Source organism: Leptosomus discolor, chromosome Z, assembly GCF_034619465.1.
Source record: "Leptosomus discolor isolate bLepDis1 chromosome Z, bLepDis1.hap2, whole genome shotgun sequence".
NCBI classification, from domain to species: Eukaryota; Metazoa; Chordata; class Aves; order Leptosomiformes; family Leptosomidae; genus Leptosomus; species Leptosomus discolor.
Window position 1 is genome coordinate 63209346 of NC_141419.1, and position 12805 is coordinate 63222150.

At 32.8% G+C, this 12805-nt stretch overlaps 1 protein-coding gene across 1 annotated transcript in view; it reads left to right on the forward strand.

Moving 5' to 3' along the window:
* The window catches only part of RFX3 (regulatory factor X3), a 139847-nt gene extending 134206 nt beyond the window's left edge, over window positions 1-5641 (forward strand). The window contains exons 14-17 of the mRNA XM_086480490.1: window positions 927-1135; window positions 2134-2287; window positions 4416-4458; window positions 5403-5641. Of these exons, the coding sequence (XP_086336616.1) occupies window positions 927-1135; window positions 2134-2287; window positions 4416-4458; window positions 5403-5641 (645 nt within the window). The remainder of the gene's footprint in view (window positions 1-926; window positions 1136-2133; window positions 2288-4415; window positions 4459-5402) is intronic.
* Window positions 5642-12805: the final 7164 nt, after the last annotated feature.

Genomic DNA, 12805 nt, shown 5'->3' on the forward strand with positions numbered 1-12805 from the left:
CTTTTGCCCAGCAAAGTGAAATGTTTCAGATTACTGGTAGTTCTATGTTTGTCTCTTTTCCTTACGAACAACTGTTTTAACATACTTGTTAATAATCTTAACAGAAGTTGGTCAAGAGTACTTGACCAAAGATACAGTATATTAAGTATTGTAATATGTTAACATGGATATAGAGTCCGTGAATGGAGTGTTAACTTGGCACATGATAGCTAGACTTTAAGGACATGGCTTGCAGTTAGTCAGTCTTCATTTTTCTCTCCTAGTTTCTGAATTGACCAGCTAGCCTTATTTAAACTTGATATCACTGACTAAATTGCTTATTATTGTATGCAGAGTGTGTTTCTCCATTTCTGTGCAGTTTATGTTGTACTCTAAGTCATATGCAATCTATTATTGCCTATAGTCAGCAAACAAAATAATCCTTGTTTACATATAATGCTTTCTTTTATAACATGATATAACAGAAATTGGCTTTAAGCTTAACTTCTTCAGAACAAAAGGAACCTTGCACTTGATTTCTTGCTACTGCTTTTATTACTTTAGCCCCCTATTTACCCGTTCATCCTGCTTGTCCTGCCTGTAGGCCCAGAAAAAAAGGGACAAGTCCCAAATATTTCAGTAGAAGAATGATGAATGAGGAAAGTAGAAGCATTTTTTGAAAATCAATCTGGAAAACTACAATGTACATGTTGTTCCCATTGTTTGTTCTCATTCTTTTATTTTATGTCTGCTTTTATATGTTATGCTTTTCCCACCCACTTACTTTCAACAAAATTAGACATAAAAATAAAAACTGCTTCTTAGTTTGTCTGGTAAGTGGGTTTTGTCCTTTTCATCCATTGAATTGCTTAATCTTTGAGAAGGAACTACAATCTGTGCTTTGGCTTGTGTATTGTTAATTCAAGAGTTGTCATGTGCTGTAACAGGAGCAGGCTTCCTGGGTGTGCCAGTGTGATGACAACATGGTTCAGAGACTAGAAACAGATTTCAAGATGACTCTTCAACAGCAGAGCACTCTGGAGCAGTGGGCTGCCTGGCTTGATAATGTAATGATGCAAGCATTGAAACCATATGAAGGAAGACCCAGCTTTCCTAAAGCAGCACGGCAATTTCTGTTAAAATGGTCTTTCTACAGGTAGTATTTAATAACTTCTGAAACATTCTAACTATTCTATTATTTGCTGAATTGTTCACTGTAGTAAAATTGACAGATGTTATATCAAACAGATGCGCACTAAGTCATGAAAAACACGTGGGTTTTGGTTTTTTTTTTCAGAAAATTATTGTTGTTAACCTTGAACTCAGAGCTACTTGCAAATTGGCAGGGACTTAAATGATCCATGCTGATTTTTTTAAAAGCCATGTGCAAATGAGTGCAGGTGGAATTTTGTCCTGAGTTAGAAACATAATATGAAATTTTGGTGTTGAATAACTACACAATTATTAAGCCACTATTTTTAATATTGTCTATAAAACCCCTGTGGTATCTATGTTTATTAGCTAAGGAAGACAAAACCTGGTTTTAATGTGTAAAAAGAACATTAAGACAAGCATTCCATGTTAGCTGCTTATTGAAACAGTTATCAGAGTAAACCTTGATATTTGAAAATGACTGGCAACTACTTGCTGAACATACCAGAATGTGTCAATATAATATGTACACACATCTTTTTGTAATTTTAAGTTTCAAAGTTTTAAAATCATGACAACTGAAACGTTCATACTGGGAAGGTGGACACAACAGACACTATTTAAGCATTACTTTGTTTAAAATCTAATAGTTTTTTTACCGTTTATTTTTCATGTTTTCAACCAAGTTTTCTTTCAAGTTAGGTTTAACACATGCTCAAGTATTGGTAGTTATGCATATAGCAAAACAAAGAAAAACTGAAAACAAAACAATCTGGTTATTTCTTACGTAATGTGGTGTCCAACAATACCTTAAGAGAAAGGAGAGGAGCAAATGATTGCCTCTCCTGGCCATCTCTTTCCGAAGACACCATAAATCAGACATTTGTGGATAACATTACTTTTGAGAATATTGGTTTTGAGGTGAAATGTCTACATGGATAAGTGTTAAAATGACTGTGACATATAATCCATAAATATGTATATTTTTCTATTTTTGAATAGCTCAATGGTGATTCGAGATTTAACCTTGCGCAGTGCTGCTAGCTTTGGCTCTTTCCATCTGATCCGCTTGCTTTACGATGAATACATGTTTTACTTAGTAGAGCATCGTGTTGCTCAGGCAACAGGAGAGACACCTATTGCAGTTATGGGAGAGGTAAGATAATATGTTAAGAGATTAGATTGACAGATTTAGTGATGAATTTGGGTATGTGTCTTTGCAAATTTTTTAAGCGTTTGTGTGGAGCTGTAGGATGTTGTGCAATATAACAATAGATTTGGTTACCAATATGTACAACAGTTTCAAACTTGTTCCATTGGTTGATTATCAGAGTACTAAAATCACATTGAATTCTAACCCATTATTTCCAAACGAGCTTGCTTCTTTATAAACCTGTATACAGATTCATATGCACAGTTTGAAAAATGTTGATCAACATACAGACTTTTTCCATATTTGAGAACTGAATATTTTATGTGAAGTAAAAAACAACAGAACATTAGGGTAGTGTTGCTTATATGGATCTATTTACATGTATTTGCACACATTTGGATTCCCATACAAATGTTAACACAACTGAGCTGAGTACCACCACTGACTTGAGGAGGATGGCTTACATGCAGAATTCTGGCTTGTACGGTACTGTTCACATACATGTACTATAACCAGCACAGACATACATAGAGGTTTGCAACACAGACTGTTTTCATACATACATTTCAAAGATCATTGATTTAAAAAAACAGAACAAGACTCTCAATTCATAACAAGTTTTTTATACTCATCTATGGTATCTGCAAGGAGAAGTTTATCTCATCCCTCTTTTTTTCAGTGGTTCATCTAACCTTTTATTTTGAGTGAGATGTTGAGAAATGCATGGTTATCACGTAATTGCATTTCAAAAGTGCCAGAAAATGGATATATTTGAAAATAGGCTAGATAGTTAATGGGTCAGATTTGTTACCTTTTTACACTTGGGAGTCACTGTATCATATTCTGTGTTACTGATTGCAAGTCATTTTGTGAGTTGGTTTGGCATCAGGTATCGTTCTTCCCTCAAGATATATTGATAGGCTCATTAAATACTATAAATAGATGCTGTGCTTTCAAGAAAAAATGGAAATGTCTCAGCTTTATTTGTCAAATGATTTTATATCATGTGGCATGCTTCAGAAAAACTAAATAGCAGTGTTTTGCTTAGTGACCCACCAATAGTATATATGTTTAATCTCTGCCCTATATTTGCAGTAAAGTACTACACAAGTATACAGTTACCACATTCTTGTCTTAGTGGACATTGTAAATATTAGACATAAATGAAGTGTAGGGTCTTCTAAAAAGTTTATGTAGACTGAAGATGGAGATATAATGAGGAAGTAGCTGAAAACTTCTGGAGGTGAAAGAGGCAGAATAGAAGTAGTAAATACTCATTAAATGCATGTCTTTTTACGTTTCTGTGCATTCAATGACTGTGACTGAAATAAAATGAGGAAGTCTAAGACTATTGTCTTAAACAAACACTTTTAAGACAGTATAAACTGGTGTTGCAGCTGAGAAGAATGTTCTCTTTTTTGTCCTTTCTTCTTCTCCCAGCTTTGGACACAGGTATTGGCAAAATAGACTAGTATCATCATAAATAATAATATACTGCTTTCATTTGAGATTCATTAATGGCATTTTGCTCTGCTGATTCATATTTAAGAGAAACTTAGAGGATTCAGGGAAGGCAAGCAAGGAAGGTTGTACATCTAGCTTGTGAGCAACTTTTTTGAAAAGGTCTTTTTTTGATGTAAGTAAACCAGTTACCAGATTGTAAACCCTTTCTCAGCAGTGCCTTTCATCTACCTTACAGGTAGATGTGCAACAATGTGACACACCTTCATTTTTGTACCAGCACAATTAAAGTTGTCTCTGGGAAATTATAAAAAGAGCTTTTTGTTCAAATATTGGAGTTCAGGATGGATATCCATCATAATTTATGGCTTTATACCACACAGAAATAGCTCACTTCAAGGAACAAAGACCCTGATGAAGTAATCTTAAAAAAGTTTGTACGTTCCCATTTTAATGTTTGAGGGTTTACTTAGTGATAATTGTCTTAATAAGCACAAGACTAGGATGGAATGGAAAATGATTTGCTGAACTATGGATGTGGCTGCAGCCAAGATAATGTGTTTGAATGCTAGCTTCAAACCATTGGAGCACAGATCTGCTCCATCACAGATAATCTAAGTTCACATTTGCTTAAGACTATGTCCAGGTTTTTTTAATGTTTATTTTGCAGTTTGGTGATTTAAATGCTGTGTCCCCTGGAAATATGGATAAAGGTAAGCATTTTAATTTCTTCAGTGTACAATCCTGTACAGAGCTAATGTGTCTCTTTGAACAAAATAAGTCCTTACATTTTAAAAATACAGTAAAACAGAATTTAGAGCTGTATGATGCTTTAAAGTGCATGTATATATTATATGGATACAATAAGCTATCTATGTAATATGCAGCATATAATAATGACTAGAATATTGTAGGTTTATTTTAAAATAAGAATATATTTTGAAGATGTTTATTGACACAAAAAATATTCCAATTTTATGCAGAATTTAGTTGTATCTGATAGGGCAGAGGAGGGTAACACCTGTAGGAAGAAAGACAGGACTATTCTTACGTATCTTTGAGTACATGTTTTGCTAAGTGAAGAAGACAAAATTACCTGCAAGTAGTTGTCAGGTAACTTGTCAGTGAAGAGGACGGAAAGAAATGAGTTCCTTATAACCTCTTAATGCCATATTTTAACATACATTCTTATACTGACTAGTTGAGTTATTTGGCATGACTTGACCCCAGATCACGGAACTAGCGAGTATAAGAATGTATGTAAAAATTTGGGGTCAGGTCATGCCAAATCTCTTCACCTCTGTTTCCCTATCTGTAACTAAGTGTAACAACTCTTTTGATCATCTTGTCTCAGAGGTGAGAGGCATTTTGCAACATGAAGTTAACATTGTTTGTTAGAGATTATTTTTGAGACTGCAGTTGGTTTTTTCCACCTACTGTATCAACAGTGTGTAATTCACGTGATCAAACCTGAGAGTCTCTTGACCTATTTGAGACAGTAATTTTTTCTATTAAAATTTCAAATTTTCAGTTTGTGCTTTATCAGATTGCTAGTCTTCCCTGTATTTTTTTAATTTCACTATTACTTGCAAAATAAAGGCCCTTGTATTGGAATTTTTTCCCTTCATGCTAGTTTCACAGTGGTTTCTTTGTACAGATGAGGGCAGCGAAGTTGAAAGTGAAATAGATGAAGAGATGGATGAAAATGGAGAGCCACCAGCCAAGAGGGAGAAAACAGAGCTAAACCAGGCGTTCCAGGTGGGCTGCATGCAGCCAGTGCTTGACAGTGGAGTACAGCAGAACCTCATGAACCCAATTCATAATGAGCACATTGTTGCAACTACTCAGACTATCAGACAATGCAGTGCTACTGGAAATACATACACTGCAGTCTAATATGAAACCTCCCACCACTGACACACACCCCATTATGTTAGCCCTTTGGGTTTAATATGAAAAAAAAAAAATAAAAAAAAATAAAAAAAAATAAGTCTGAAGGTGACTGTTGTCAAAATTTTAGCTGTGTTGAACATTATTTTATTGGAGTTGTTAAATGGAATGGGTGTATGTATTTTGCCAGATCTGTTTACCAAAAAAAAAAAAAAAAAAGAGAGAATTTTTTTTTTGTAAACAGAATCATTTTACATTGGCCGCTCAATATGAAGAGTTTTCTTAGTATAAATGCAAGGAAGATTTTTGCAAAGCTTAATGTTAATGTTTTTGTCCTCTTATAATAATTTAAATTTTTCATAGTTTTTTTAAAATATTTTAATGTTAATTATTAGTTATGATGATTTCATATAGATAGGTTTTTAATTAGATGCACTTCTGTGAAATATCAAAAGAACTGTTTTCTTTGATTTACACTGGAGGCATACTTATTTGACAGCAGATGTATCAAATTTGTTAAAAAAGGTGCTTTTCATTGGACAACAAGAAGACACTATTTTGATAAAATTGTGATCATTCAGGGGGAATTTTTGTAATAATGCTGGAGGGTTGGGAAGATCTCCTAGTTTCTTTCTGTGAGCAAGAAGCGAGTTTAAATGACAGAATTGTAACAGAATGTGGTAATGTGTACATCATAAACTTACCTAACTATCTGACCATCATGTGAACAATGCAAGCTTCCTTTGAAATCGACAGTTCCAGATATTATTTACATACTAGTTCCTCTGTTTTGAAGACTACTGATTCTATATGTAGGGCCACTGAACGGATGCTTTTGGCTGTTGAGTGGTACTGTAGTTGTTAGAAACTGAAGCTAAAAAAGAAGTGACTTTATTATTATTAATTTTAAGTGTACGTGCTACGTGCTACTTATGCTGAACTGGACATACAGGAAAACATTCCATTTGGATGACTTTCTTCTATTCCAGGTCTTTTCCTACTAGTGGTTCAGTCTGCTGCTCTTAGAAAAGATGATTTATAGAATGCAAGGAATGTAGCAACCTGCATCATTTTCCTTTCAAAAATATTTCCTTGTTGTTAAAGTGGATTTAAATTTTTACAAAATTAGATAAGGCAGTGTAACTGGCACACCTCACTTGTACTTATTCCCAATTGTGTAGAATTTGAATAGGTGGCTAGATGGACCATTGCCATTTAAGAATGTACATCAGGGATCATTGTACCTCGGCTATTACATGGTGCCTTAAACAGAACTGAAGCTAAGACTTAGTACTTTTTGTTATTCTTAACTCTTAAATTAATTCAACAAGGTGTGCCTGTCATTTTCAAATTCCCTAAGAAGTAAGGACAGGTTACATAGCCTTCAAAAGAATAAAAGGATTTTTTATTATTAAATGATTTTAATATCCCTCTTAGAATAACAATAAACCTATTTTTTCTCGTTTCTAGCTGGATTTCACTTTATTACAAATAAAATTTGCTTGGGAATTTGGAAAGCAAAACTAGCTTTAATACCAACTTCAAATGTCAAAATAGATTGACCATAGTCCTAAGCATGATTATATATTTTCTAAACCCTTGCCTACTTTTAATTTTAAAAACTAAAAAGAAATAAATGAGCAGGTACATAATGCAGTGTATGTTTTCAATTTCTATATTTTGTGGGGTATCAGCCAGATATTACATTTTAACGGTTAAATAATGACAGTTTATAGAGACCATATTAATTGACATTAAACAACTCAAATTTTTCTTCTTAAACATTTCATTGTGCAGACACATGAATTTGCTACACTAAAATAGTGGAATTAAATAAGCAAAAAAGCCAAAAAGTGAATGAGAGCACAAAAAGATCAACTTTACAGGAAGGGTTGTATAAGAAAATTAGAGATTCTTTTTTTTGGTTCATCTAGTGTGTCTGAAAATGACTTTAAAGTCATATATACCAAATGGGAGAAGAGCATGTAAAATGAACAGCTTATTTATAGCAAACAAGTTTGTTGCTAGAGTTTACATATGCTCCAAATACAGCTGCACATCAACTAAAATGTCCTAACATTATTCGTGTACAAAATTAAATTTTAATTCCTTTGCAGAACTGGGAGGTGAACCCAGCCTGCTCATTCTATGTAGACATAATTCCTACTAATGTCAGTAGATGGCTTTTGCCTCAGTAAAAAGTGAAAGTGATGTTTATATTCATTATTTCTAGACTCATAAATGCACTGAATCTCATTACAGATTTTGTTCTCACATGTGTCACTCAGTGTGTTCTGATTTTTTCCCTGGAAATCAGCACATCTGTACCCTTCACCAAAAATGCTAAAACTAAGCTGTGATAAATATTTACTCCCCTTCATTGTGCATTATAAGATGTTTACAAGTAAAATAAAGTGAAATAATTCAACATTTTTTTCATTTCAGCTTTTTTTTAATACTGTAGTACTTGTTTCAATTTTTGTGTTGACAGACCTATAATGTTTTCTTATTATTGTCCTTTCTTTGTTTAATGTTGCATTTGTTGTTGCTGAGAAAAGAGTACGATTGTAATGGGTAAATCTAGATTGCTAAAAAAGGTATGACCTGAGTATCTTTCATTATTTAGCTCCCCACTCCACTCAGTTGTTCACTGTTCACAAAGTGCAAAATAAAACTGAACAAAAATCTGAATACAAAAATGGAATGTATTTCATAGCTTCTAAATACAAGGGGTTATCAAAAAAATTTTAACTATCCCACGTTCAGAAAACTGAATGGAGTCTGTATTCCTATGATTAAATTCTAAAGATTTTACTAGATTTTTTGGGAAGAACTATGTTACTGTAAGTTGCATTGTATACTTACAGGCTTGGGGGTCTTCTGTTTCATTTTCACATTTACCGAAATTTTAATCAAACACTTAGATAAAACATTTTGCACACTCTTGCTATTTAATAGTTGGGGTTTAGTAGACATTAAACTACAGAGATACGAATACCTCAGTCCATATTCTATAATGTGTAGCATGCGGTTGCATTGCCACACTAGCTCTGAAGTCTGTTAGTGCTCTGGAGAAGTGTAGCGTGTATCCACAGGGTAGACATTATGAGAGTTGACATGGTTTATGTGTTTTTATCTAATCATGACGTGGAATCTAAACTAATTATTTTAGAGGCATTTCCCCCATTAGCACAAATAGCACAGTAAACACTGTGGGGGAATGGGTATTGTTGAACTACCTGTTCAAAACACAGGGCCCAATTTTCAAAAGTTTTGTATTTATTAAAATTTGTTGGTACCTTTTCATCTTTCCCATGGTAAATCAGTTTTAAAGCTTTTTTTTTTTTCCCTGTTTTCACTTATTATTATTTCTGTTAATTATTTCTGTGTTTTGGTCTTGTACTGTAGCATGCTTTAAGCACCTTCTTTTTAAAAAAGTTCCATACAAGTTTGGAAAATAGAATTTAAGTTATTTACTTATAAAAATGATGATTTACAGCATTACTGACTTTAGTTTAAATATAGTAAGAAAATAGATAGTGTTCTGTCATTCAAGCATGTATAGATCTATTTACAAATTCAGTTTCAAGTGAGGTGTTTTTAAGTATTTAAAGAACTTCTTTTGTTCATTTTGTTTTCCCTAGGAGAAGTGATCTGATATCTTTGTCATTCTTACCAATTGTCATCTGAACTGTTTAGACAAAAATTTACATTAGGGATGCACTGCAATCCAATTTAAATCAGAATGTTTTTACAAAATAAAACCAACATTGATAGCCACAAAAGTGCTGATGAAACACGGATTTATGAGTAATGTAGATACAGAACAGTAATTTCAGAGTTTAGAACATTCATTTGAGAGAGCAGTGTGAATTTCTGAAAATTGGGCCCTTGTCTTTCTAACGGGACATCCTCTTTGTATATGGTTTAAAACAAATCAATAAATGGAATTCTAGTATCTCTGCTAATTTGTTTGGTGATTCAAGACAAACAAACAATAAAAACTGGAATAGAAGCATAAACACACAGTGCTTAGTTCTAGTATTAGAAAATTAATTTGATATAATGCCTTGCATTAACCCTTTGAGCATTGTAAGTAACATGATGGGAACAAAGCTTTTTAGATAATTTAATTAGTCCATTGAGCATATACTTTGAAATAGCTGATAATGTTGTAGAATTTATTTTAATTATACCTAAAGTAAATACTTGCATACTGTATGGGAATGGTTTTATTATAAGAGGCTCAATAGATGTAGGCAAAATATTCACTGCCATCAATGTGTACTGTCTAATAGGAAACAGTACTTCAGCTCCCTTGTTTTCATAATTGCCTAAATATGTTTAGAAAAAATCAAACATATGTTTCTACAGATAGGAAGTTGTCTACTTAAAGATACCTTTAGAAGATAAAGGTTTAGAAAATATATTCAGACTATTTTGAAAATCTTCTGAGGTAGTTTAGTATTGAAATACTCTGGTACTGTAGAAGAATCTTCAGGATTAAAAGGCGGCTTAGTGAAGAAGAATAAATTTTGCAGAATATTTGGTATGTTTGCATTGAAATTTTTGGCAGTGTTTTTGATAAACAAGAACAAAAAATGCACAATTATATTGAAATTCCTTTTAAAACTCAGTCACTGCAGTAATAACTAGCTAAAAGGTGAAGGTATTCTATTCAACTTCATCTACAGGGTTACAGTTTGGATGGCCCTTATTGAATGTCAGAATTTTAGAAAAAGCCTTTTGCCATTTTTAAAAGCCCCTTTGTTCTTACGAACTGCTTACAAGAAGAACAAAGGAACAAGTGTAGTAGCAAGTAGAGATTCTTTGAACTCACAGATAGAAATGCCACCTTACTAAGTGAAAGTACAGTACATTTTCTACTGGTTTCTTGCAATATCAATCAGTCAGCAAAGACTAAGTACATCTGTACTTATATAAGTCTAGCTGAGGGCAAAAAAGAAGGGTCTCATTTTATTTAATGGAATTACGTCAGTAGATAGTGCAAGTTGTAAACATTTTTAGTCAGTTAATGCAAATTCATGAATAATTAATTAACATAAATGCAATACTCAAAGGGTTTTAACAACTTTTTTATTCATAATTTACTGTAAATGCTTCTGAGTTTGCATGCCTTGATCATTGCTGCTAGTGATTTTATGTGCCAGTAGACCTGAGCTTAATTTACCAGTTTAACTAAGAAATAGTAAAAGCCACTTACAAAGTGACTGCCTAGTGTTTGTTTGAAGTAAAATATGCCTTAGTTCAAAAGTGATCATTTTAACTCTTGTTTTATTCTGACTTTTCTTTTCCTTTTCCTATTGAAAAAAAAAAAAAATAGCATTTTGGGATTGGAAGCCCTGAGTAGTTAAATATTTGATAAGAATTGTTCTTGTAGATTGCTCATTAAGGTTGAAATTCGCTGTTGAAAAGGTGGTGCAGAACAAGCCTATGAGCATCAAATGAGCCTCACTTAAATGTAAATCAGGAAAATGTTCTTTGTATGTTCTTAAGCACTTTCTTGATTATGGTGCAAACATCTTACAGGAGTTTTCAGTTCTGGATGAATTTTACTCTGAAATAATAAATGTCTTTGTAAGAGGAATTTAGACTTTGGAGAAACAACCTCGCATGGATTGGTATTTACTAGGAACTCTGTTCAATTCTTTTTGACTCACTGATACCAGCAAGAGCTTTTTACACAAAGAATACTTAAAGGGTTCCCCAAGTTAAGTTTCCTTCAATACAATACTAAACTAATTGCCTTGTATTTAAACATTAAATATCCATCTTAAAGTAACCCAATTAAGCAATTTAAATTATGCTAGGAAAATACCATTTTGTACCAAAGCAAGTTGCCCATTTCCATTCATTTTCACTGAAAATTTGGATTTGCAGTTAATAACCAATGAGGCTGTTAAAGAAACTATGAGTGCCTTTCAAAAAAACTTGGAAAATTGTGCCTGAGGTGGTAAACTTTAATTAGGTTAATTCTAGAGCTACCAATCAGTAATTTTATCATCACTCAGGGCTTTCTTACCTTCTAGGAAACTTCCTTCATTGCATTCATTTTATACTGTATTTTTGTTAAGTGCCATCATTTAAATTTCACTTAGTAAGTGGCAGATTACATTAGTCAGTCTCACAGCACAGAAACACCATAACACTAGGACATATTAAAACTTTTATTTTCCAGTTGACTGAATATATTATGTAAATGAGGTAAGCAACTTTTTGTAGATTGTATGTGTGAAATAATGTAATGTTCTTTTCCAGTTTTTGAACTACAGTTGAATATACTTTTTAATTATTTAAAGAAGACATCTTTACAGAATAACGTGATGGTTTTTTTGTATAATGTATTTGATTTTGTAAATACGTATTTCCTGATGTGATTTTTGTGAGAAATGCTAAATCTTTTAGTATATCATGTCCTCTCAAAACTGGCAGGAGCTAAATAATAGTTTGTGGGCAATTTGTATTGTGTACTGTACAATAACTGGGGAACTTTTATAATTATAAAAATATATATTAACTTTTAGTGTGTTGTTTAAAAAAATGACTGGAACATACTAAAGACAGTAGGATTTTTCTGAATATTTCAGACTTGAACTCAGGCTAGCTTTCTTGTGTTTTTCAAAACAAAATCGTGTCTTGTCTTTTAAAATCAATAAATTTGTTTTCTTGTTACAAACATACCTGAATTGCTTCAGTTTTTATATAGCCAGATATTTTGGATTGTAGTACCATTGATTTTGAGAGAAAAAAAATTTCAACTTTTTAATTAATAGTAGTATTTCAGCCTTTTAAATAAGACTGCCATTTTTTATTTAGTAGCAACAGAACTAAGTAATAAGGGTGTCTCAGACTGCAAAAGAAACCATATTTTGAACTGTCGGTTCAATTAAGTAGCTGTCAAATTCCCAGTACATACAAATAGTAATATACTTGTTTATTTCAATATTAATAATTTCTCATTACAAATTTAGCTAGTTAACAGCTGTCCAGTGAGAGGGCATGCAGACTTCGACCTCCAGGAATTAGTGGTGTCAGTTCATTACCAGCAGAACCTAACTTCTGCAAATTTTGCTGTAAATATGCTGCAGTATGCTAATACATTGGATGTTTTGGCAGTGTCACAAAACATAGACAAAGATCTGATCTTAT